This window comes from Patagioenas fasciata, chromosome 2 (genome assembly GCF_037038585.1).
Source record: "Patagioenas fasciata isolate bPatFas1 chromosome 2, bPatFas1.hap1, whole genome shotgun sequence".
NCBI classification, from domain to species: domain Eukaryota; kingdom Metazoa; phylum Chordata; class Aves; order Columbiformes; family Columbidae; genus Patagioenas; species Patagioenas fasciata.
This window is the reverse complement of record NC_092521.1, coordinates 46,622,693-46,650,644: the sequence shown is the minus strand read 5'-3', so window position 1 is coordinate 46,650,644 and position 27,952 is coordinate 46,622,693. Positions and strand designations below refer to the sequence as shown.

The 27,952-nt window shown below is 42.4% G+C and overlaps 1 protein-coding gene across 2 annotated transcripts in view; it reads right to left on the bottom strand.

The window, feature by feature from the left end:
* Nucleotides 1-4,123, bottom strand: part of LOC136097694 (ras-related protein Rab-10-like) — a 33,702-nt gene extending 29,579 nt beyond the window's left edge. For both annotated transcript variants that reach the window (XM_065830375.2, XM_065830374.2), the window contains exon 1: nt 3,910-4,123. In XM_065830375.2, coding sequence (XP_065686447.1) covers nt 3,910-4,069 — 160 coding nt within the window. In that variant the 5' untranslated portion in view covers nt 4,070-4,123. The remainder of the gene's footprint in view (nt 1-3,909) is intronic.
* Between the last annotated feature and the right edge of the window lie 23,829 nt (nt 4,124-27,952).

Genomic DNA, 27,952 nt, shown 5'->3' with positions numbered 1-27,952 from the left:
AGGGGAATTCAGATGTGAATTGCCCATCTCCTCCTTCAATATCTATAAAATAGTCTCCGTCCATCTGCAAAAGTCCTCTTCAAAGAGGTCTAGAAAATCAAAACACACTTTTCACCCCAACATAGCTGGCAAGTTCCTGATATAAAATGCTCAAAAAAAAAAAGTCTACCTAGCGAAAATGCGAGTGTGAGCAGCTTAGCAGGATGCAGTATTGACAGCACAGACAGAGGGTGGTGGATGCCCAGGTACAGGTTCTACCTCGCCCTCTTACTGTCCTACAGCCTCTTCAATGCTGGAGACACAGAAGCAGTTGGTACCAACCCCTGTGCTCAAGCTGGGCAAGTGCCCAGCTTGAAGCTGCAAGTTCCATTTCCATTGTGTTACTCCTGTGTGTACATAAGCCTTACAAGCAGCTGGTGCAGTACTCGAGTCAGACTCTTTCCCTGTACATGTCAAGGAATATATGAAGCGAACTGGTATCTGAGCAGACACGAGTACTGATAATTACCATCTGGTAAAAAAAAAAGCAACTCATGGGATAAGATGCTTAGTTAGGAAATCAAGAGTGACAAAAAATCCAGCCTTGTAAAAAAAAAAAACAAGCAAAACAACAAGCAAACAAAAACCCAACACATACAAAACAAATGTGAACAACCTCACACACAAACAATAAAGACTCAGACTGCTACTACTGTTGTTAACACAGGACCTATTTACCTTCAATATAGTTCACTTTTGTCAATTAACTCTATTTTCTTCTAAAGTGAGTATCAAGGAATCTACACAGACTTCCGAATTGGTTCTCTTATTCACCGCACATTACAAACAAAAGTGTAAATCACTTGAATTTGCAACTTCATTCTTAATAAGTCTTCTTTTTAAATACAGGCATTAAAAAGTAAATGTTTTCTTTTGAGGAAAAGTCAAAATAAAATTATCTTTTGTTCTTTTTAATTCCTGAAGTGGGAGTTGCACCACTTTCAACTGTGACTGATCTGGGAGGACTCAGACCTGCACAGAAATGTTTCTCACAGAAAACACGTGTGCTGCAGGACCACAGCCACTGTTAATACAGCAAAATAACAACCTCACATTGTGCGAGATGACAGTCCTGTTCACTTGTATACAAGGGGTTTTTTTGTTCATAAACTTTCTCTATGGCTTTATATGCAATGCCATTGTTTAAACAAAAACATTTCTTCTTTATAGTCTATCCATAATACAGTGCATCTGCCTTATGATGCATATAAGTTTAATTAGAAAGCTGTAACTGCTTATAATTCACTCAAACTGTGTAATTGAAGAGGAGGAAGGGTATCCAGCCTTGAGTGTTCAAATGCTGCATAAAAAGCTGTCAATGAAAATTTACTGTGGATGTTTTGTTTGGTTTTTTTCATAAAATACAAAATTTTAGAGATGTTGACTACTACCGGAGCCTACTACAAAATGTTTGGGGTTTTCTGTTTGTTTGCTTTTCCCCTGCAATAACACTAGGATTCTTCCTAGTAACACAGCCCTGTGATTCATGATGACACAGAAATGAGACTTTCAACAACTTTTTAACTTCTGTGCCTACAACCCTTTGCCACTAGGGAAGGAGGTGGCACATGATTTTTTCAGGGAACTTGGATGGCTGAGAGACTATACAGCCTGGATAATCTTACCTCTATTCAGTTCACTATTTCAGCTGGACAGGTAGGGTGAAAAATCAACAACAGCTGAGCATTCAATCGGCTGCACGACAGAAATCATTTGAGTTTATATAAAACAGGCATCTGGATGAAAGCAGTTATTTGTTCTGATGGTGTCAACGAAGAGGGAAAAGACATCACAAACAGAAAAATCATTGTGTCTTTTTCCTTTGCACCCTTATGGGCCACAACTTATAGGCCATGCTCTCAGTTGTGGCTGTCTTCATGAAAAAGAAACTTCTGCTTCCAACACGACTCTTTCGGAAGCCATCACTCACAATCTCATTCGTTCTAGAAGTCTAAGCTCTAAAACGCCTCCTAAATTGGATTTAAATGGAACATGGTATTTCAGAAAGAGCTTTAAAAATCACATTCAGGTAACAAATACAATATTTGGATGACTCATTTACATTTCTGATAAACACTTGTTTTAAAAGTTTTTAAATGTCTCAAGAATAGGTTTCACGAACAGTAATAAATCTAATAACGTTAATCTCAGTCCACAGCAGTCACAAAACTATTTTACCTTAACTACAACCCATCACTTGGACAATATATTCTTAACATCATCACCATACAAGAGTTCTTAACTCTGCAGTGGAATTAATTAAAAGAAATTCTGTTTCAAAAGAATAACCTCACAGTCAGGATCCTATGTTCCTATAGAAAACCCATCAACAAAGCTGATGTTTATTTTCACAGTCATTCTTTGGGACTCCTTGCTAAGCCTGGTAACAAGTTGCCTGTTAAAAGGATCAATGTCACGACTTTACTGCTAGCTGCCTTCCTCCCTTTTTGTTCATGTTGGTTTCAAATGTTGCTTCGCAAGAGTTGGCAAGAAAATAAAAAGTGGTTCAAGTTCAGGTGTTCTCATGTGGGCAGGCCAATTCACCTCCTGTACATTAAATATTCCCTGGCTGCCACAGCTACTACCTGTTATTTATTCAGTTAAGCCAACTCCTTCCACACTGAAAAATATATACAAGAGCCATGCATATTCCAAATGCAGGAATATACAATTTCTTGTGCACACTTAAACTTCCTCTTCAAGAGCACAGAAAACGGAAAAAAAAAAAAAATCTTACACATATGCAAACTTTCAAAACCGAAAATTTCTTAATCAGAAATTGGAAAAATCTCCACAGCAAATCAAACTACTGCACCCACAAGACACGTTTTTATGCGGATGACCCTGTTTTCAGCATGTGGACAGTCAACTTGCCTTTCCCTGTGGCAGCGTGGGTTTGGTGTCCCACAGCACTGGGGAGCTGCCCATCACCCCCCATCTGTGGAGGTGTCGGGGAAGGCAGCGTGGTGCTGCAGCACAAACCTGACATGGTCTGGCAGGAAAAATTACTTCAACCACAGCAGTGGTTCTGCCTTAATAATACGACATGTGGCTACCTACAGTAGAAAACACCTTGACTTTATACAATCAAAATTATTAACACAAAGTTAAACCCCTTTCTAGCACGAAAGACGAAGGCACTGGGAATTTTACTGATGCCAGACAACTCTTCGAGGTAGATACTGTTTCCTCTGTGGCCACACCAGTGTACAGCACTCAGGTGTCTGTCTGGAGTCATGGGAAATAACAGCGAGCAGGAAACAAGTTGTCTTCCTAAGTTTTTTTAAGAAAAAAAGTAGGTTCTGAATGCCCCAGACAAACAGCAAGGACACTGCACAACAGCCAGCACAGTGAGTTTTTGGAGACAGAGACACACGTTTCCTGACACCCTGCAAACCTCTGCAACGGTTTAAGTTGCCAGACGCGGCCGCAGACACTCAACAGCTCAGGAGAGGGAGATTTGAGATCTCCGAGGCAGGCAGATCCGAGCTGCCACGCCGGGAAGGTCGTGTTCGACACGCGAACCCGCGGCCTGCGCCCGCCAGGCGCTCCCGGGGGTGGAAAGGATGAGGAGAGGGAGGGAAGCGGCCTCCCGGGCTCCGCCGGCCCGCTGGACACCCGCCAGTCCCTCGGGGCGTGGGGCGGGCGCGGACTTGCCCACAGAGCCGCCCGCCGGCGGGGCCCAGCTTGGCGGAAGGCTGCGGGAGCCGGCGGCTCGCCGCGGCCGTGGGGCGGCCTGAAGGGCACCAGGGGCTGCGGGGCTCTGAGGGGCGGCAAGCCGGGGGCCGCGGGCAGGTGCCAGGCAGGGGCTGCGGGAGAGCGCCGGCAGGGCCGGCTGCCTGACCCCTCCCCCGGCCCGCGGTCACTCACCGATCGTGGCCAGGTAGGAGGTGGGAGCCCCGGCGGGCGGCGAGCCGGGCTCCGTGTACCTCCGCACGATGGAAGTCTTCCCCACGCAGGACTCTCCGGCCATCACGATTTTCACCAGCAGCGGCGGCTCCTCCACATCACCCGGCCACAGCCCCGCCATGGCGGGCGCCGAGTGCCGGCCGGGCCGGGCCGAGCCGAGCCGAGCCAGGCCGGGGCGGGGCGGGGGCCGCAGCGCCGCGGGCCGTCCCGCTGCGAGGGAGCGGACAAGAGGGCACCGCCCCGCCCGCGGTGTTGGGGGGGAGGCGGCTGGGCCGGGGCCGCCGTCCCCCGCCCGCACAGGTGGGTCGGGCCGCAGCGGGGCCGGGTGCTGCTGTGGATGAGACCGTGTGTGGGATCGCAACCCGGCTCTTTAAACCGGCGTTGAAGAGTAAAGCGTCTATCTGCCTTTTATTATTATTTTTTTTTTTCCTCCTAATCTGACTGTTGCAGTCGTCACACCAGCCAAAAAAATCTGTGCACGTACTAGAAAACATGAAACCGGTCAAGCTCTAAATTATTGAATTCTAAAATTGCTAAAAAGGTAAAAGCTGGGTCCAAAATGGTTGATGTGAGGAGATGCCATGCTGTCAGGCGATGCTGTGGCCTGCGGGAGCCCCAGAGCTGTCACCACCCTCTGTGCTGGCCCACCCTGGCCAGGTTGAACAACTGCTGGAGAGAGTCCAGCACAGAGCCACGAAGATCATTAAGGGAGTGGAGCATCTCCCTTATGAGGAAAGGCTGAGGAAGCTGGGGCTCTTTAGCTTGGAGAAGGCTGAGGGGCGACCTCATTAATATTTATAAATATATAAAGGGTGAGTGTCACAAGAATGCAGCCAGGCTCTACTCGGTGACAACCAATGATAGGACAAGCGGCAAGGGGTATAAACTGGAACACAGGAGGTTTCATTTAAATTTGAGAAGAAACTTCTCAGTGAGGGTGACAGGGCACTGGAACAGGCTGCCCAGGGAGGCTGTGGAGTCTCCTACTCTAGAGACATTCAAAACCCACCTGGACGCCTTTCTGTGTAACCTCATCTAGGTGTTCCTGCTCCAGCAGGGGCATTGGACTGGATGATCTTTTGAGGTCCCTTCCAATCCCAAACATTCTGTGATTCTGTGACTGCGGTTAAGATGATGGGCGCTGCACATGGCAGCCCATCGCCACACTGCACCGCCCACACCTCTTACAGGGCCTGTGCAGGACCCCACAGGCTGTGCTTCAGCTACTGCTCAGAATCAGCAATTATGAAATTATGCAAATGTGTGCTTTTTTTTTTTCATGAAGTTTTGTCAGCGGGAGGAAAGAGGGAACTTTCGCAACCCCTGTAACACTTCCCCCATGAAGTACAGAAATAGCCAGTCTGGTCTCTCATGACTTCCTAACGTTAAAGACAAGGGACAGAGGAAAGAGGATTTAAGAATTTCGTCTTAATTCACTTTTGGTTTATTCTCATCTGACAGTCAAAATGACTTGTTATATATATATATATATTTATATATAAATAAAGTGTATCTACAGTGTAGACCTACTGCATGTATATGTGGATGTTTTTACCAGAATCCCTCATTGTCCAAATGATGAGGCCCTTGACCATTTAGTGATGTGCACACTGAACTTGCTCAGTGTAACAAATTTAGGAATGGGATATACTTTGAGTTAAAAATGCTGACAGACGTTTACAAATATTTATGACTATCTAGGTCTGTGATGACTCCCCACAGATCTTAACATTCTCAACTTCAACTGCTCAAACAACTCGTCTATCAATTTATCACAGAGCAGCCGATGTAACATACTCACTTTTTGTGGAGGACAATCGGTGACTCAGTTCCAGCCAGCACAATTTGGGATGTTCTCTTATCAAAGGACAAGTTCTGTTTCAGGCTTAGTTCCCCACCACCCCACTCTGGACCGCACACCAACCTGCACCTCAACTTGCTGCTCTCAGGCTTGGTAGCCATAAACCTTTAGGGCTTTGTGGTTGGAGATTGTCAAAGGGTGGCAGCAACTTGTTGGTTGATCAGTGCAGTTTCCTTCATTGTTGCAAGAAGGAGAATTTATTTTACCAGTTGGGAAATAATCAGTAAGAAATGAGTGATAAAATCAACTGCTGAGTTAGATGGTCTTTTTAGGACTGATCCCTGAAATGTGACTGTGTAAAAAGGCCAATACTGCTGAAGAAGGCGTCAGTCAAACTGTTTCCACTGGAGACAGAGAAATGCTGTGTATTGCTAAGACTGAACACATTCCCGAATGATGGTTGGTGGAAAAAGTTGACCCCCCCAGGACACTTTCAGTTGACACAAGTATGTTATGAAAGCATTTGGGCAACCCTTCCTGTACAATAAACCTGCAAGCATGTGGCTTGCTTATTTTAACAATGGCTAGGATGAAATATGATTACTGTCTAACAGGAATTAAACAATAAGGAGTTGAAAAAATCTGCCTAAAGAAAGGGATAATGGAGTGAATGTGGCCAAGCTAAAAATTGTGAGGGTTCTAATGATATTTCAGAAAATTCTTTCAATTGAGGTAATTGGGAGAAAAATCTTAATAAAGGCAGAACAAGGTGAATTTGTTAGGGAGGCTGTAGCCGCCTGCAACAGGGAAGGACTGGACTTCATAAACCAGAACACTCTCTATAAGAAACATCCCCTGCTATCTCAGCAGCCTCTTGAAGTTCTGCTTCCTCATGCAGAAATTTGAAGCCAGCATTGATTATCCCAAAACTGAGTGATAACAGGATGCCAGTATCTTCTGGTAGTTCTCATAGATCACACCTCTTCTGGTAGTTCTCATGGGTCAGAGGTGACAATGTTTGCGTGGAATCTGTAACCTTTATGGATAATCTAATGTTTGCAGCAAGGGACAGGTGTCTCCAGCCAGTTGTCCATCAGTCCTGCTCCAGTCCCTCTGTCAGTGTGGCTGCAGGAGCAAGGACGAGGCTGGTGCTCCACCCTGTAGATGGGTGCTCTAGGATGGGTTTGGCAGATGAATGCATGTGGGCAGCACATCAGTTTATAGGTATATGTATATATAAAGACTTTGTCTTTATTGTGGAGCCTTCTCCCGTTCTCTAATCCGAAGCTGTTCTTCACAAAATAGCTTTCTTCAAATGAGGGCAACACTGCAGCTGCGTACAGCACTTGGATTTAGGTGATAGCCTGGACTGATGGTGTTAGCAATGATGCTACATTAGCTCAGTCTTTACCTTCTGCTGTCTGTCAGGCCAACCAAATTACATTAAAAGGCTCTCCACAGTATTTTGTACATTTGAGTGTCGATTTATGAACAATGCACAAGTCAGGATTCTAGCTAATTTTCTAATGAAACTCGAAATGCCCAGGGTTCCTGCTGCTATCGGTGAATTACAGTATCACTTTCCTCATGTTCCTATCCACAAGGGGACAGTCTTTCCATCTCTTACCACTGACTAAAACCATTTAAAACTTAGCTCCTTGAAAAGCTACCATTCAATGAATGAAATGTAATTTTTCTTTAAAAATCCATGTTTTATGCTTTAATGAAAAAGTTCTGGATCTCTGTAAACTGTACGATGTTACTGTACATATAGAGCTAATAATAAGTAAAGTTAGTTTGATGAAGCTAATGACTTCAAAATGATGACTGTGCAGATACAAGACAATTAGTGCAAAGCACAAAACAAAGTTTCCATAATGTTCATTGAGATATTCCTGGAAAAGGATGTCTTTACTTCTCATTCAGCTTTTTCGATTACTCACTTCCATTTCTTTGACTCTATCTTTAAAAAGATGTGATAAATAGTAATAACAATGTCAGAATTTTGAATAGCATGTTAGTGAGGCATCTTTTCATTTTCACACAGAAAAATGACTAGAACTATTAGAATTTAATTTTATAAAATGTTTGGTTATTACAACATCACATTCATTTTCATTGAATGCTTGTAAATGCCTAGTGTTACTTTTATAGATATGATACATTTTTGCTTCTTACCATAGATGTTCAGTTTAGGACTAACTGCTCACTTTATTCTCAGAGTACTGGAAGACTTTGGGCAAAGAAGGCGATGCCATATTTTTTTAATTCTGAGAATGCTCACACAAGTTTGGGGATTCACCTCCAAGTTTGCTTTAGTGTGGTGTATTACTCCAGTCTCTCCTGATGAGTCAATTAATTTTTACAGCAGCTGATTTTTCATATAGCCAAACCCCCGCAAAAGTTGGGACAACTCTTCACCACAGTTACAGAAAGTGCTGTAAACTACTCAGAATTCAGGAAGGAAACAACAAGATTCTTCAGCAACATATTTAGTGCAAAATATCCACCATGGTCTTGTCACTAAGCCTGCTTTGGACATTCTGGCAAGCAAACATTATTTAAACAACAACAACCACCAAAATGAACCAAAACAAACCCCAAATGAACAAACAAAACCAGATAAGGAGACTACTGTAACCACTAACCAGGGGTGAAGAAACAGAAACAGTAGTGTTCAACTACAGCCCTGTTTCTGAAACATAATTGTACCATTACAGATGCCACAGGCTCCTTAATGAAATAAAGCTTACAAAATAGTGCAAAGAAGTTCAGTGTATTTCCATTTGAATTATTTTGATGGAATATCGGAGTATTAATGCAATTACAAATGTTAGCAGCATATTCATTCAAGTTTTCCTGAGCTGCAGGTATAAGCTAAAAAATGGTAATGAGAAGAAAGAGCAACGTTTAATTTGGGTTTTAAATCCTCAATACTAAGTCACTGCTCGTGAAGATAACTCACTGAATAGATTCTGCAAAGTGACCGAAGTGAAACTCTTTGCTTTCATTAGTGTTAAGATAAAACCACTTCTGAGTGGACAAAAGTGAGGTAAATTACTCATGATAGGCTAAACAGGGTTCACTAATCCTTAAATTAAATTTCTCGGCCAACTGGAAAGTATTTTAGCTGTTTAAGAGACAGGTTTCACTATTAAACTAGAATATAATTTCTAAGATGTCATGAGAGAACAGGGAACCTCTTGAAGTCAGAATGACTCAAATGTGGGGTTACTGATGAAAACTGTTGAAAAGTGATTGCAATGAAGTATCCATTGTTTGTAGCTGTTCATGACCTGATTCACAGTTGTAGGGGCTTTTCATTTTATTTTACTTAACAACAGAAGTCATCACTGGATTAATTTGTTATCTTCAGTTAGACTATCCTTTGATACCTCCAGATGCAAAGTCACACTTCTGACCTGATGATAAGGAAGACAAATATTAGCAGAACAATCTGAAGTAATCCAGACCTTACATCAGGGGTCCTGACCCCTTAGATAACTTGGAATTGAGACCAACAAGGAGACCATGCAAGTGTTGCCTTCAGCCCTTTCTCAACATCGTTGCTCTTGGACCCTCAGAAGATTTTAGCTATGAATATTTAGTAATTTGCTAGTAAAATTGCAACCGAGCAACTTTAAGAACACTATTTTTAATAAATTGGACATATTGGAGTTCCCATATTGGTAAAAGTAATATTTCTTCTGCTGCTTCTTTTGCAGAGTATGATTTTTTTCTGAATCTGGAGTAGCAAAAGGAATAGCTGTTTCAAGAGACCATACTGACTGCCATCTGTATAGTTAATAAAATCCTGATTATACCTGAAGTTTGCTCAGAAAAATGCACATTTATGGCAGGGTCACAAATGTTATTTTTCCCTTAGCTTGAGCCTGCCTCATCTGTATTACTGAAATGCCAGTGCACTGTAAATGAAAACTGAAATTCTTGAAAAAACAAACTTTTGACCAGTTCTAGTATCTGAATTATCTACCACTGTCAGCCACTCGCTGTCAGCCTTGCTCACTGAACAGCCTGAGAAATACAAGCTTTAAATACATACACTCCTTCCAGAGTTGCTTTGACTTCCCCGTTTCTCGAAACTGTGCTTTCTTTGGGTCACTGCTTAATTATCTGGTCAAGATTTTCAAAATCATTATTCAGTGTTACATTTCTAAATTAATATACAGGAACTTAAGAAGTTACCCAGCTGCACGAATGCTAAATGGAAACTGCTGGACCCTCAGAAATTTTGTAATTAATTTTGTTGCCGACATACAGCTTTAGAAAATAAGATATTAGAAGCTAATTCTTTAAAAGATATTTACCCTCCAGATATTTCGTGAGGATTACTCTAACGTGTTTTTACCAGACAGAAATGTTTGAAATACTCTAAGTGCCAGGTTGCCAATAGTTATCTGTGCGGAGGGGAGCACTGAGATTAGGTCTTTGGGCAGGTGGTTGCTGACCATAGGGACTGAACTGCTGCAGCAGATGCTGTGCAGCCCAGGTGATCACCCCCAGATACATGCTCAGGGATTTCTGCAGTTCTCAGAAGTGTTTCAGGTGTCTCAAGCACTACACGTGCCTCTTGTTTATATTATATTTGCATTTTTTGCCACCCAAAAGCCATGAGAATGCACGTAAAAAAACCCAAATGGCAAGAGCATAGTCTAAGATACTTCCTGTCTAAGCAGACAGTTACTCTGGAAGAAAAAAAAAATAGGTTTGATATGACTCATCAAGACCGGATTTTCACCTCTGTGTGTTTACTAAAATAATATTTATGCCAGTCTTTTTAGGTGTTGATATCAGGCCACTTGTCTATAATTTTGCATTTTCACTCTTAGCCTTTTTTTAGCAACATGCTTTGCCCGCCTGCGGGATGTGAGTTAGCAGCTTCTGCTTTTCTTAGGTTTCCAGAGGGTTTTTCAGCTTGTCCCTTCTATGGCCTGCAGCCTCTTCTCTAAATTTAATAAAAATTAAGTGTTCTGCCATGAATTACCGAATAAGCATTTTGTGACTCTGCAACAAAAGTTGAAACATTTTGTAATAAGAATAGGCTTTATTTGAAACAACCAAACCTTAAAAATTACATGGGTGTTAGTTTGGTTGGAGAAAATGTATTTTCAGAGGAAAATTCCAAAGTTTTTTTTTTTTTTTTATGCAGGGTTTTTTGTGTATTTCCAAGATTATATTAATCTTGAAAATTATTATTCTTCAAATAAGGAAACTGCTATAAAATAAAATGTTCATTAACATTGATAAAACTGTGTCACCATGATAAACTGATAAAAAAGGGATTAAGGTTTTAACAGAACATGAATGGGAGTATCGTATTCCTGATTCTATTATGCCAATTTTATTGGATGGTTAAATAAATGATATTGGCTCAAAACTAGGGAAAGGTCAGGCACTATATTCCTAGCGCTGCTGCAAAACTTTATGAAACAGAATTTATTTTGAAGGCAAATGAATTTGATTAGACAAAACAGTCCAATACGAAGAATTCAAGCTGGCTCTGCAAAAGGCACGAAGTGCACATTGGTATTATTTCCTTTGTGTTGAAAATGTGCTTGGCTGGACAAGACAAAATAAATAAATACTTCTGGGGATTTAGGTAGCTGATGGGCTGAGAGCCAGAGCCAAATAAGAGGCTATGGTGTGTAGGAGCATCTCCCGGAATGTGGGGAGAGGAGAGTTTGGGGAGCTGGAGGCAGCAAGGGCTGTTTACCCAGGGTTAGTGCAGGGAGACTGGCTATTGTCATTAAAAAATCCTTGTGCTATTAACACGTCTCTTTGGTCACAGTGAAAGCTGTGATTATTTTAGGACAGATTTGGTAGGTCAGGGGCTTAATCAGCTGGAGAAGGGAGAATATTTTATGCAGAAAGTGCTGCTAACAGTGCAGAGGGAAGGGTTGCGAGAATGAGGCAGGTGAGAGACTCCAGCCAGTTCTGCCATGACAAAGTCAAGAAATCAAGGCTGATGAACCAGGGAAAACAAGTTATCAGTATGTTCGAAAGAGGCAGCATGGTGGTCACAGTAACAGGTAATTTCAGCTTATTGAAGAAAAGCGAGATGAATAAATGAAAGATAAGAGGATTTCTGTAGCCAGAGTGAGAGACGATTGAGGCAGAGAAATACTTTAGTTAGAAAGACAATTGGGAAGGATCGATTCTGATACATTACAGAGAAAGACATAACATTTGCTTATTTCTCAGATTTTATGGATAATATGAACAGACCGGTGTACAAAAGGGAGAGGCACTCAATGTTTGCACAGCCCCACCTTTTCAGTGGCTTCCTGGTCCTCTTCATTCCTCCCTCGCTCTCCTCTTTCCTTCTTTGCCTGCCTTGGATTCTTCTGCCCTGGTAAAGGTACTACATCATAGTTAAAAGATATTACATTTGTAGCGTTGGCAGACACATGGAAAAAAAAAGACAAGGTTTATATATTTGTTATACTCATCAAGAAGTTCATCTCTGTAGTGAGATTTTTATGACCTCATGTTGCTTGAGTTGGGCTTCATGGTCAGTTCAAAGTGCAAAGTTAGCTTAAGGTATAGGATGAGCCATCTGCAGCCATGGGAAGCCCTTGGACTCGAACAACTATGGTAGAACTTAATTTATTTTCCGATAGAGTTTATGCTGATGTGTGTGTGTTATGAAAGATAATTTAGGCATAAAATTATGCTTTATTTTGTTTTGCACATTGCAAGTTGCCTTTCACGTTTGCCTCCCGTATCTCTTGAAGTGCAGGTATCCTGGTAAACAGCATCCCTGCCTATTTTCTGCTCTGCTCCCCATTTTCTTAGCCAAATGTCAAGTGTCCAGGCATGAATATCCATGGGAAGCAAAATCTGAGAGTACCCTTACTTATGCAGCTGGAAACAACATCCATCTAATTGCCTACTCTGTTCTTGTGGAATACAGGTCTGCAGGGGATGTTGCCACAGTAATCTGCGATATTTGGAAAATCACAAGAAGAACCCCAGGAATAGGAAGAGAAGGTAGAAAGGTCTGTTGTTATTATCTAGGTATAAGAACTATGAGAGGGATGCTAAGTACATGTGCTTATTCTTATTTTTCTTAGCACCTGTAGTGTCAGAAACCATGTAGACTGAGGGGGCTGATTGATCTTCAAATCAGGGGGACAAGGAGTAGAAAATCAGAGCAGATGAAGAGATGAAGGACTGAATTAATCCTCGCAGGGGCCTGTAGGCACAGTTTATGGGAGAGATTTCCTCCAGCACTTTTAGAAGATCAAAATGGAGTGTGTGGCTTAGAGAAGCCACATACCAAAGGCCAAGTGGCCATGACAGACAGCTTTGGTTGGGAAGCTTTTATGTATTGTTCACACTGCTTTTTATCTAGTAATGGAAACAAAAGAAGAAACCATGCAATAAATCTGCTTATAGACAACCCTGAGAACACACAGACTTCATTTGTATCAGCTTTAGCAGAAATGCCCATATTTCAATTCAAGTTCACCAACCAAAGCTGCTGGAGGAGTAAACTAGCAAAGATGCTCTGTCTACTCTGTAGGTACTAGCTCACCTCTGTTAACTTGGATTTTGGCAGGAGTGAAACTAAACTCATCAGTTTGCTCCCATTTCCATGTGTCCTGATGCAGCTGGTCTCACTAGCTCCCATGCTGGATGCTGCTCATCCTCAGCTGGACTTGCATTTCCAGCCCCAGGTGGTTATCAACCCGTCACAGGCAGAGCCGAGGCCACAGCCATGCTACCTGCAGTTGAACATCAGTTTTGGAGAGATGCTGGTGTGTGCTGGTGGTGGCATTTCATCCTCTGAGCCTCAGTCAGCAAACTGTACGGCAGCTCCCCAGAAAGGTCAGCTTTCCAGGGCATGGAACTTCTTCCACACTAAAGAGCACCCAGCTGCCCCCAAACCTTACCCAAAGTGCTACATGAGCACTCATCCTCTTGTTTTTCATCAGGAACAAGTGATGCTGGCATGGAGGTCCCAGTGAAGAGCCTTCACATTCAGACTGTCCTGCTCTGCTGTGAAATCTCTTGGTTCCTCTGGCCTTCAGATCTGCTGGGCCCATCTCCAGTCCCCCTGCCACAGTGTGAAAAGCTGGGACAGGGCTGGGTACACTCAGAGCTGGGGGCTTTGTGGTTCCCTGTTACAAAGGCTCCTACGATTTGAAGTCACCTTCTCAAATTGCCCTCATGCTCTTGGTTAGTACAGGTTATCTGAATGACTGTCCAGAGCAGGGAATAGTTTTAATTTATTTTTGAGTGACTGTTTTCTGATTTAATGGAGGTTGCTGGTTTTATATTTGTTTTCACCAGTCTGACTGCATTTTCCTATACATCAAAAGAATGCAGAGTTGTGGATAGACCCTTTTTATGTATCATATAAATCTATTTAAGTGGATAAATAAATAAATAGCACCACAATGGAGTAAGAGTGAAAGATTGCATTGATGCTATTATGAGTAGAAATATTTTGGAAGTACCACAGTCAAATCATCTGTGAAAATGTCATATAGGCACATGCACACACATAACCCACAGAAAGATTTTTTTCCTTCAGATAAATTTCAAAAAAGCAGACATCCACTTTCATTTAAGTACCTGACATGTTCTTCAAATCCACAGTGTGCTTGGCAGATATCAGAGCATCTTCCATTAATCCTTAAAAGATTTAAATAGCATTTTATTTATATTTAGCATTCTGAACACAGAGAATAATAAGAGTATTCAATGACTAAATCTTATAGGCTTCTTCCTAGAAAAGGCTGCTACAAGAATAAGGCTAAATCAGTAGTAGCTTAATCTCTTGTAGATAATATAATTGATGTTGCTATGTATCATTTTAATGACTCTAAAACAATGTGCACATGACATTGTTTTCATTTGCAATTTGTGATTCTCAGAATAAGAGATGCAGAGAGAAGAATAACCCATGTTTTCCATGAGAGATTCATGGAAACTGAAAAATAATGTCTTTTAATAGTTCATGATAACTGTTTTTCTTGGCTTAAGTGTAGGTTTTAAAAAATGGTGCTCATTGTTTTGCTTGTAGTTCTTTCATGCATGGACAATCATGCTGATGATGCATTTACTTCAAGTGAATTTTCCAATTGAAAAAGTACTCTTGAGTAGTTTAAGTACTGTGAATCACCAAAAACTCATCTAAGTCCCATAAAAGCACTGGCTGCAGAAAGCAGCCCTGGAAGGAAGACATATTGGGATTGTACTGCATGATTCAGCTAAACAGAAATATATTTTGTCTACACAGAAGAAGCTGAAGAACCCAACAGTTCTGTAAAAATGGAATTATAATCTGCTAGAAAGACAGAAATTAACTCTTCTGGAAACCACCTTTTTATATCCTTGAGTTGTTCCTCACTGGTCTGAAGCAGAGATTCTAGATGTGAGAACCTCCCTCCTTGAAACAAAGACTTTCTGGGATATGTTCCATTCCTCATCTCTTTCTCTATTTCACGATTGTCTCCCTTCCTAGATACCCTTGGTTTACGCTGATGGATGTCGTCTTTTTCCTGTTATCACTGCCTGCATCACTTGGACAACTAGTGTTTCTGAGACAATGTCTTGTTAGTATGAGCAAATGCAACCTATTTATTTCTTCTATGATAATATTTACTCTGAAAAAACTTTTAGTCATAAGTTTTGTCAGGGAGGCGTTATCTATTTTTAAGTTATTATTCAGTTCTTATGTAGCTTTTATTTAAGGCAACCTTTGAAAGCAAATAAAACTATTCACTACATCACAGTATTCAAGGTTTTAAAAATTGTTAAATGTTTAATAATGATTTCAGAATTTTAAGGTCTGACCTTAGAATTTTTTCTTTTTGATTTATGAAATAATGTTACAACTTTTTAAAAGTGATTTAGATATGTGGAGAGTTTAAAAAAGTTTAATGTAGCTTTCTGTATCTTGGACAGGGATGTATTGCCTCAGGTGAGCAACGCAAGTGTCAGGGGTTTCCTTGCTTTTGGAGTTTCTATCAGGATCAAAGGCTTTGGGGGCCAAATCCAGTCACAGGCTGCTGAGCCTGTAAGGTGTTCCAGTAAGGGCTGAGAAGGTCAATGTGGCCACGGCACCTTTTCTGCTTGCTACCACTTGTGCAGTTTTAGGTTAGATGGTGGTACACCACTTCCACCTTGCCCTGGTGAAAGAAAATAATTTTACCCATGTGCGTCCACAAAAAAACATTTTCATTTTGATCATTTTTCCACGATAATTTGGATACAGGTTAAGATGTTCAGCATGAGCTAGAGGAGTTTGTGTGAGTGGTTTGGATGCTGAAGTAGGGAGCACAGCCAAGCCCTGGCCATCAGTGCTGGCAGGCTGCCCATTGACACCAAGCGTCTTATAATTGACATCAGTTTGGCTACCGCTCCTTGGGAATCTGGAGTGAGAGTGCCTGAAATGTGCCTCTAGGGTGGAAGATACCTGAGAATATTCAACGGTCTATCCCATGTTTTGTTTTCTTGGTGACATCATTGATTCACAAGCTGGTTGGCTTTACTTTGAGGATTAATATTCTCACGCTGTGCTTTGAAATAAAACAGTTTGTGAAGGTGAAATGTAATTAAGTAGCTCACGCTCTCTGATGAGCTGTTAGAACAGTAACTGTAGAATAAGCATGAATAAATAGTCTACAGATTCCTAAGCAACATGAATGGTTTCTTGCCCTCTAAAACAAAAAAATAAATTAAAAAGTCCTGGAGAAGGTGTGGAGAGGAAAGAAGCCATATGAATATGAATGTTTAGCACCTCTTGAAGAGACACATAAGAGAAGATTCAGTTGTACCACAAAGATATGAAAGAGTGAATGTTCAGTTCTAACTCAACCGAATGCTCTTGAAGTCACACATCCCTTAAGCAAAAGTTCTGTTTTAAATCAAGAATGTTTTCTGTGATTTACAGCTAAAACAAATCAAACTCCCGTCCATGTCCACACACATACATGGAGGTGAAAGAGTGAGTTGGCACATCATTTGAAGGATTGATCAAGCAATTGAATGTCATTTGGAGAGATGGTGAAAAAATGTTTAGAAAGGGCCACGTGCATTGTTTAGCAAAATAGACTCCTGCAGTGGGACAGACGGGTTGTACACATGTGTGACAAACTCACTTCCCCTTCCAACAGAAAACAAATAATCAGTTTCACATTTCTAAAATGTGTCTGTTCGCATTTTGTCTGGAAAGTTTTAATACTGCCACGGAACAATCCAACAGTATGAAATTGGAGCTTTCTCAGGGAACATCATTCTGTTCAATATTATTTTTGTTAACCTGCTCTGGTTATTTGTACACCAGCAATTTTGGAGTCACTGCTAGGGCTTCTTAAAGGAGTGTGGCTGAGGGAGCTGATGTGCTGCCCAGGCACACACACAGCTCCTGTTTTCCCCACATACTGCTCCGTACAACTCTACTGACCCTGTTTTCACAGCAGCCACATCCATCATCTCCCACCCCCTTTCTGGGGTTTCCACCCTGCATATCCCTCCAGCGTTGTGCTTCACGAGGTGCAGGTAGGAGCTGGTGTATTGATAGGACCAAAGAGGTGAGAGAAGCCAGGATGGGGGGGCACAGGGGTTGCTGAGTTGTTAGAGAGAAAATTGAAGCAGGCTCTGAAACTTGACTCTTCTGTCCTTTACAGGCTACAAACATTTGTGCTATACTGGGGACATGACTTTTCTTAAATTAAATCATAATCCAAGAAGTGACTTGACTCAGAGATGGCTTTGTTTGAAATTTGGAGTTTGTGGTTGTTTAGGTTGAGGAACAGAATCACTGCAGGCTTTGACTCACCAAAGCAGGGCTGACAAGTTGACAGCAGTGCTGTGGTTTTGGAAACTGAAGCAACAGTGGCTGTAGTTTATCCACAAGTGTGAGCATCAATAGTTTCTCTGAAATAAGGGTAGTTAGCACTGAGGGAGTGCTCCAAAGCTCTGCCGGAGCTATTGATCATGCACATTGCAAAGCACATAAGAGTGTGTCAGCTTAAATGGGTGATGCTTGATGACTGGTGAAGTTGACCAAACCTCACCTTCAGAAAAAGCTAGAGATCAAAACGAGTAATGAAATGTGTGGCAGATAAGGTACATGGGACAAGCCTGGAAAATGATAAACCTAATGCTTTTCTTGAGAAAGCAGGGAAAGGAAGAGCTGAAGACTTATGGAACAAATAATCAAATGAGCTGCAAGGACAAATTGGATTTGTCAAGTACAAATTGTATTAAACCAGCCTAATTTCCTTCTGTGACAGGATACCAGGCCTTATGGATTAGGGAAAAAGGAATGGAGTCAATAAATCATGATGTAACAACATTGCTGATGTAACAAAGACTGTATTTGTTACGATTGCAGAAGACACCAAGCTGGGACTGTGGCAAACACTTTGAAAGGCAGAATTAGGATCCAAACTATACCCAGTATGTTTGAGAAGGCGATGAGAACAAAATACTATGCAAATTCATAAGGAAAAACCCTCCACTCAGGAAGGAAAATCTGGTCTCCAAATCCCACAAAACTGGGAATAGCTGAAACAGCATAAAAGTAATGGAGAAGATCTGGAACTTATAACGAATATGAGTTAATGACATAGCAACAAGGTAAACATTGTACTGGGCTGTATAAAATAGGCACTTTGTCTACAACATACATGAAGTTTTCTTCCTCTGCTCAGTGCAGGTATGGTGTTCAACTGGAGAACTGTGTCCAGTTTTGAAAACTTGGAACACTCGAAGAAAGATGTAGGTGAAGAAGGTGTATAGAGCCATTTTGTTTATTCTCCTCTAAATCTCTTTGGCAAGATTAAAGGAATAAGGAAGAGAGATATTAAAGCAGACAGATTAACCATCTTCAAAAACATAAATGGCAAAGAGGGCAGGAATAACCGCAAAGAGGACAACACTAATCTGCCAACAAGCAGCAAGGAGTCTGCATTGCATGTGACAATTAATAATTCTATCTAAATAAAGTTCTAATTCAATATTTTTGGTAACACCAAATGTAATAGAAGAGAATGTCTTCTTTCTCAGCTTTTCACAGCTGAGTTAGACTAACCCTGCAAACTCCTGCCTGCATGCTGAGCCTGACTTGAGCAGTGCTGTTGGCAAGCATGTGAATTTAAGCAGAAGGCATGGATTTACAACAGGCATTAACTGGTATCAGTACAGTAAAACCAACACATTTTCATGCCATGTGATTTGCCAACAGTCATATAACCATACAGACACTTCACATTCCCCCATTTGGATCAGAGCTGCGGATATGCAGAGGTGCAAGTCTTTGTTATGTACCGGAAACTGCTTTCTTGCAGTCTAGGATTCTTGAGCATTCAGCACCTCTTGTCATTCAAAGTGGAGGTTTTTCAACAGATTTCCCTCCTGTCTTCTGGAGCCCGAAACGTGGTACATGTAATGCAGTAATATGGGACTCCTTGGGACAGACGTATCACAGCAAAGGATAAAAAAGCAACCATACGTTTGTGGTTACACTAGACCCCTGGTAGAATCAAAAGACAAAAAGTTCAAAGCTCAAATTCATTTCAGGTTTTTGAAGGACCTATTTGGTGAATAAGGATTTCAGGTCTTCACTAAAGCTTTCAATAATATTTCTAACATCAAAAATCTCTCAGAAAGACGGATGTAAAATGGATCAATAAAAGGATTGATTTTTGCATTGCCAACCTGTTCTTTGCAGTCACATGTGAAAGATGAAATGGAGATATTTTATGTCAATCCATGACTTTTGAGAAACTACTTAGCTTCCACTGAGTCACTTATCTTTACTGTTATTCTATTATTAATAATTATATATGAATAATACAGATGCTTCTCTCATGCAAAGAGGAACCCCAATAGCATGTTAAGGCTCTCCAGGCTTCAGTTCCAATCTTCTACTGCTTTCTGTGATGTGTAAATAAATTCTGCTCACTGTAAAGGAAGGGTTGAAAACGTACAGGTCACAATTCAAAAATTGTCTGAGGTGCACGCTTCTGGCTCTTGGACAGCATATCAGCAGGCAAAGATCTTCAGCTCACACTGAATGGCATGTTCTAAATTCCTAATCATGTTGTATCTGTGATGGCCTACAGTTATGACAGACACACAGACTGCAGGAAGAAATCATACCTTTTTTATTTTTTTTGTCTTGGAGCAACTAGTATAGCTGGAAAAACAGACAAGTTTTCAGGTACAAACTTCTCTTCAGATAGAAACAGCTAGAAAGCTTGTGTTTTTACAGCTAAATCAGTGGGTCTAACCAAAGATATCCTCCCTCGTAACAGATTTGCCCCACTTCAGCCTGGACAACAGAACTCATCAGTGCTTGCCAGTGGTGTGTGCCAAGGCTGTGCTGTTTCTGCTCTGTGAACCTCCATGGGGGCTGCAGTCCCCCCAGACACGATAGAAGGGAGACAAAGCAGGGATGTGCGAGCAGGAGGTGAATGGGGCAAGGAAGGGAAAAACCTCATCATTTGCCCCCCAAAAGCCCACCTTTATCCTGCAACCCCCATGTCCTGTTTTTGTTAAAAACAAGACCAGTTTCTCTTTTAGTGATTTTTTCTTTCAGCTAAGTTCATGTCGAGGGTTAAGATTGCGGGGTGACAATCAAACCCTGGCAGATGTATTGTTAACCTCCTCTCCCCCCCACTTCCCCCTTTTGCCCCTCCCTCTCCCCCCTTCCCACTCAGGACAGGCGATCGGGAGGGAAAGAAGGACAGAGAGAAGAGAGTTGGAAAAGTTAAAGATGTTTTACTAATGCTACTAATAAGAATAGAGAAAATAATACAAAATATACAAAACCAATCTTGTAAGTCTCAGCAACTGCAGAGCCAGCACCCAAAGTCCTGGATTAGACTCTGTAGCCAACCGGAGCTGGATTCAGTCTCTCACTAGGCCTCAGTTCGCGGGGACGACCAGCAAGGTCCTCTCCTAATGTTGGCCATAAGCAGAAGGGAAGGAAAAGGGAAGCAAAAAGGGAACGAGATCCTCGCGATCTCCCACTTTTATATGAAGTATTCACGTGAATGGAATGTTATACACCATTGGTCAGTCTCTCGGTCATCAGTTTCTCGTTGCCCCTCTCATGAGATGTCCATCCGTGCTTATCAATAAGTTTGCATTCCATTGCTAGGTTTAACCAAAACATGTGTTGGGTTCTCCAGGAAAATGCAGTTAACATGAAGGCTTTAGCTGACAGGCAAATTCACTAAAAGAGAAACTTGTTTTTAACAAAACCAGGACAGTTCATCTTAGTAACCACACTTTTCTGATGTTGGATACATGTTTTGGTAGACATAGCAATGGAATAGCAAGGTTGCTGATAAGAATTCACGTCCTGTAAGCAAGGAGGAGCGAACTGAACAGGTGACTGAAACTGACCAAGTATTCTGTCCCATCCACGTTATAACACCGTATAAAAGTGGGTGATCATGAGGGTCTCGCTCTGTCTTCAACTGTGGCCACCATCTGGGGAGAACCCTGTCTGCTGTTCCTGCAACCTGAGGCCTAGTGACAGACCCTGCATCCTTTAATCCAGTTCCAGTCTGCTGCATAGTCCAACCCAGGACTTACGGGTGCCTGCCCTGCAGCTGCGGGAGCGGTGCTGAGCTACCCATAAAATTGAAGAGTGGTTTTGTATATTTTGTATCATTTTCTCTATTTTATTAGTAGCATTAGTAAAACATTTTTAACTTTTTCCAACTTGCGAGTCTTCTCTCTCTTTGCCCTCCTATTGCCTTTCCTTAGTGGGGAAGCAGGGGGGCTCAGAGCGGGTGAGGAATGGGGAAGGGGTTAACAAAGCATCTGCCATGGTTTATTGTCACCCTACAATCAAACAGTGACACCCCACCATGCTTTAATTTCAGCCCTTAGACACCCTAGCTTTGCCTCTAGTTCAGGCAGCATCTCCATCTGACCAGCCTTCAGTCTCATTGCTCTTCTTCCATGTTCCTGGTAAGCCCACTCACTAGCCAGCAGCCATCTGCTCCACAGCCATCACTTGCCACAGACGCCAAAGATGAAAAAGGAGAAACACCACAGCTCTTCACTGAGCACAGGTTCAGAGCTCTTCTTTTCAGAGAAATGCTTAATGAATCAAAGTCTCAAACAGGAGAAGGAAATTATAGCAGAATAAATCATGTCACTGCAAGGTCAGTTCAGAAGTGCTAAGAGAGGTAACACAAAATATGAACATTCCTTCTTCATGTTAAAATAAGGGATTAAATATTACAAAAGGAGTCTAGGGACTGATTTTAAAAAGGGCAAAGGTTTTAAGTCACCTGCTACTTTTGCAGGCTTGGTGCCATCACCTTCTGAACAGTTTGCTCAAGTCCAGAAGTGCTTCAGGTTCTGCATTAACTACATTGTATTTCCTCAAAATATGGACTTAGTACCACTTTTTTGACCTCCTATATATATTTATTTGGACTTGCTAAATGTAGAGCTGCAAGATTTTTAAATGCTGAGTCAAGCTCATAATGGGGAAAATAACAGAAGTTGCAAGAGGAAGAGTCCTTTCTGTAGTTCTTTTGCAGTAAAACCACTTATGGTAAAGGCTGTGGGCAAATGTTAAAGAGGATGTAGAACTGACCTTTTGTGGTGTGGCTGTATGGGGGATGATGCAGCTGGTGGATACAGAGATCCTGTTTCACCCTGGAGCTGTTTCTGCCTCTCTTTCCATGTGTGCTTGTCTGGGGTCATGATGCCTGTACAGAAGCATCCATTTCTACAGCAAACTGTTGTCTGGGGAGTGAGGCATTTCACAAGGTGGTGCACTCCAGCAGCCGTACACCCTGGGGACTGATTTCGTGGAGCAAAAAGAGTCATCCTGTGCCCAGAGAAAGGGCTTTGCCTTGCACACACCACCTCAGCACCCTTGCTGGTGCCTACGTCCTTTTATTCAGGAAGCCAAAACAATATTGCCCTCCACTGGTCCTGAAACTAGTTTAGCTGCTAATGTGAGTTGGTTGGACAAAATCATTTTCAGCACCATCAGGGGCACTTTGAAACCAAGACTTAGATTCCCAAGATGTGTTGGTGTTGTTCCATTTTTGCTGGGATCTCTCGCTTTTCAGCCTCAGCTGCAGTGGGGGACGGCCATTACCGGTGGTGGTCACAAGACTGTGCAGCAGGAGGGGGGTGTGAGCAGCCTCACCTCCTGCGGGGACCAACACTGTGCAATGGATTTTTGGCCAGGGTATCTGCAGCTCAGCTTTCACTCCAAGCAGACAAAACCACTTAGAGTGGGCTCTGGCAATGTCCAACATGAGCCTCCCTAGCGAATGGATTTGCTGTCGTCAAATGGTGACATTCCCATCAGACAAAACCTGCACGTCCATGAAACATTTCAGATTTCTAAAGCTTATAATATTACATTGAAAACACATGCTTTCAACTATTATGTCTGCTGATTCTCACCGCTGGCTGACGACCCCTACTTACAAAACCTCTGGGCACACCGTGAAGGGCTCCAAGACACCCAAGGCAGCCAGCATCGCTTGAATAACCCAGCCAAACACCAGCATCCAACAGCTCTGTGCTAAGAGCAAGGGAGATGAAATACACACCAGCATACTTTGAGGAGAGCCTGAAGACCCTGCAGGCAGCACTGGCCTCTGCAGGCTGCACATTTTTTCCCAGGGAGCGTGGTGTGAAGGTGTGTGGCACCGGCACGGAAGAAGCCTGTTAGATGACACGTGTTTCTGATATGGTGAGCAGCAGTGAAATGATTAACTGTGTTGAAACTTAAGTGACCATAATTAGGCTTCCCATGAACAGCAATTTGGGATAAAGAATGGAAATTCACCCCTACATGGGCCTTTCAGCTTTTCAGCCTATTTGGGGCAGGCTGAAACTAGATGTGTACATCTCCTTGAGCACCTTGGGCACTCTGCAGTTGTCTGAAGGAGCTGTGACAGTTGCTGGCTTGGCCTCCCTAGTTGTGTCTTTTAACCTGCTGTTTCCAGCATCACATCCATGAATAAAAACATTCCTGGTTTGCAAGGCATGCTTCCTGGAAAATTACTCTTCTAAGGACCCACAAACCTTAGTTCTGCTTGAGCGTGGCTTGATACACCTATAATAGCTGTGGGAAATAAGTCCAAGGCCACTGTGGCTGGTTGAAGTATAAAAGATTTTAATATCGATACACTTATTGTGACTTATCATACACGAGAAGTATTTCTTTAATTTCCACCATCAGTTTCTTTGAATGAAGTTGGAAGAAGTGCACGAGAGCAGCTCGAATGCCAGAGAGGTTTCTTGCAGAGTTAAAGACTTAATTTTAGAATAATTTCCAATAAGTCACCAGGCAAGATTATGGGCTGAGGGTTTTTTGCAGGATATTAAGAATTATATCGCCCCTTCCAGAGCTATCTGCAAATCCTGTGCCGGTGTGATAAATAACCCCATGGTTACCAAAAGATGGAGAGCAACCAATGTCCTTGCAAACTAGAAGAGGTCTGTTTTCCACACACCAAGGTAGTGAGAGCTACAGTTGTTGTTCTAATGCTGTTAATGGGTGACAGTATGCTAATTAGTCAGATTAACTAAGTGGGTGAGTCATGCACTAACCCTTCTTGAAAGAAAGTGCCCATTTTGAGATGCTAAATGAGAACATAAATGCAATCAGGCATAGAATTCTTGAAAGATAAGATGAGAGCAGACCTGCTTGTTAATGGAGGCAGTGAAATTAATTCTGCTTTGGAAAGGGGTGCACTTTTTCATATTCAGGGTTTATTTTAATGGGGAAAGGTTCAAAACCTTCAGATCTATACGATGCATTTCACTCAGGTTTAGGGAGCTTTAATGACCCAACATAACAAAGATATTTCTGATATTCCCTGCTACATCTGCACCTTCAGAAATATTTTTTTTTTTTAATTAGAGTCATTCAGATGTTTCAAATGAAGACAAAACTGTAATATTCTGAAAAAACACAGAGCCCTCTCATCTATAATTGATGGGAAAGTATTAAAAATGTTTATTGTGAGTGCTCAACCTCTTACACTGGAAAACTGCAGTCTCCTCACATTTGAGAAATGGGCATTGATGCTCACAGACACCACAGATGTGGTCTTGCTGTGGTGCTGGGGGTCACTGCTGAGGGTAAGGAAGGGAGGACGGTGTGCCCTTCTGTGGAGAAGATCTGTGCCATTTTTCAATGTGTGCGACCCCCTCCTTTCTTCGTGGCCACCGACTATTTGCGTATTAGCTTATTGTAACCTTTTTCTCTTCATGATTCATACTGGTGTAAGCATCAGGGAAACACATCAGTGGTGCTAAGCTGCCATTGCAGACTGTGATACTTTGGGTCCTGAGCTAAAGACAACTCCAGTCTCTGGTCTGAATTCCTGTATAAATGCCCTTACTACAACTGGACTCACCACAAAAGTACTCTGCCTCGCACTTCTTTTTGAACATGCTCTGTTGACTCATAATTTACCAGACCTGGTCATCTCTCTTAAAGCTTTTTGACCCTTCCCGTCTGATTTCAAGGCAACTCCTGAGCAGTAGGACTGCTGGAGATGCCGGCTCCATTCATCTGCCTTCTTTTCTAACCCAAACTATTTCCACTGCAATGGCCACCAGTTTCCACCACAAAGGTGGCTGCACTTAGGTGGTTGGTGAAGTGATCCCTATATATATTTGCAATTCTCTGAAGTGCCTTGAGGCTTGCAGAAGGCACTATATAAATCAATTAATAACAATATCAGAGGTCAGTCAGCCAACAAGAATACAATTTAGTTTAATGAGAGATAAATAAGACAGACAGAACGAGAGGGGAAGGGAGCTACATGGCTCCCTGCTCGGTGCAAGGCTCTAAATATGCCACCTCCTCATTTTATCACAGTGATGATCAGAAACACAGAAGATAATCATGTCATTGCCATTTCTTAGTCCAGTGTAATATCTATTACTGGTTTTGATGTCTTACTCAGCTCTGTACCAGTATGATTTTAGGAAGAGTGTACATTATTTTCATGAAAACAAATATGAGCATGAGGAAGCATTTTTCCCTTGCGTGCAATTCCTACTAAAGAATTTACATTCTTCTAATTTACTGGTTTACTGCACCACTTAGTGCACTCCTGAGATGTGCAGAATGTCCTCGCAGTTAAGAATGTGCAGATGAAATTTACCCTTTTTGCACTGAATCACTCACTCTTCCCTTGGAAGTCACCATGCTCTTTCCTCCCTCTAAATCTCCTTTAACCGCTCTAATAAAAGAACAGATTATTCTGCATAGTTACAAAATGGATCCAAAACGGATGGTTGGCAGTTTAGTTGGATTTTAGGGTAGTTATATATTTTTGTGGCCAGTGTGGTACTAAACAGATGAATGGAAAGACATTGTTTTGCATTTGATTCTTACTATTATATGGGAGTGTAGATGCAGGAATGAAAATTCGCCATTGTAGCCCCAGACAAAAAGCTTGGTTACATCACTCTCATCAAAGCATCATTTGATAATTTGTCAGAGGATGTGGGGAGATAACTCTGAGTGGGGCAGGGGAGTGGATGGAGGAGACCTGAGTGGCAAAATGAGGAGGTGTTTTGTGTTCAGGCCACACCAGTACACAAGCTGCAAAGCCTTTCACTCTGTGTGTGTCCACATGGACCTGTTGGGACGTGTGGGATGATGCCCTGGGCCCTGCTACCCCATAACAGCCCAAAGAGCTGCTAGGGAGGGTGGCAGCTCCTGTCCAGCCCCTGCACGAATCCTTTCTGGGGGTCCAGAGGGAGCGCACACATGGATACAGGTGCTGAGAAATATTCCAAAGCTCAGTGTTACAGAAACAGCCATTAGCAGCAGAGCATGAAACGTGTGTCTAAAGCAGAATAAAGGAGGGTGAAGCACTCTTGGTGAGCAAGTCCGTAGCTGTAGGGCAAGGCTGGCTTGGGCTAAAATTTGACACAGTTTAGTGTAGCATCATTACATGGAGGATCTGCTCACCTGGTTATTCATAGAAAAGTCTTTTTTTTTTTTTAGCTGCATCTGCAGTCACTGCATATCTCTTCGTGCTGGTCGTTGCCTGTATCAAGCTCCAAACAGGTATTCATTCAGGCCTCAAGCCCTGTAGCCATGGCAAAAGGAGGCAAAGGAGGCAGAACAGGCCTTTCTAAACCTCTTTGACAAAAGCCAAGGCCAAACAGAGCTGACTTTACACACATCAGCACTTCTGAGGTTGCATCTCCCAGAAATTCCACTTACATTTTTGAATCCTTTCATGTGCCTCAGAACAGCAGCCTGTGCAAATCTGGGGCTGTCTCCTTCACACGTAGGTAATCCACTTGCAGCAGCTCAGATCTGGACATGAAAACATTGCTTCTGCAAGGGGGGCTGCTCTTTGTTCTCTCTCCCCTGTGCCAAAAAAAGCCAGCCCTGAAGACCGTGACAAAGGATTAGCTCGAGCAGAGGCCAGGCTGCGATGTAAATAGCCAGACAGAGAACAGAATGGCTTCTTTTATCAACCTTAACATCCCAAAGCTCTACTGATTTCATTGTCATTATGGTGGTGATTAATTTGACCCCCAGTACTGCCACCCACTGTTAAAGCCTTCACTGCAACCCTGTTGATAGCTCTCATGACAGAGATTACAGTCTGCCACTGCGTTGTCCATAATTAGTACTTGTCAAAATGAGATTTGCCTATGGTAGCCCACAGTCCATGAGAAACCCATTCAAAATTAAACATGCTTTGGAAAATAGGGGACAGCTCATCCTCTAATTGGAACCAATGACTACAGAGTGAAGACTCTTTTATCTCATCTATTGAGTGTTGTTCCAGGTCTAAAACATGATTTTGTGAGTCCTCTCCATAACTATCAGTAAGTGTCCTCTGGTGAAGCATGTGAGTGCTGATTCTGTTCTGCAGCTGGGTCCTAAAATGTTTGCATGGTTAACTCCCCGAAACAGCATAGTTTCATTGCTTCATCTGAAACAGGCCAGTGTCAGGGCACAGTGACAGTCCTGGCTGTGGGTGACAGGCCCTTGGGAAGGCAAGGGCTGGGAATACGTTGTGCTGCAGGGAGGAGGGGGGCGGAAATCACCTGGGGGGGGTTGGATGAGTTGTTGCCTGTTTCCAGGGAATGGAGGAGAGAGGAGGAAGTGAAGTCACACAGCCAGTGGTCTGCCTGATGGGCTAGCATAGAAATGCAAGGTTTACAGTGACTGGGGTGTAGGCCAGTCTG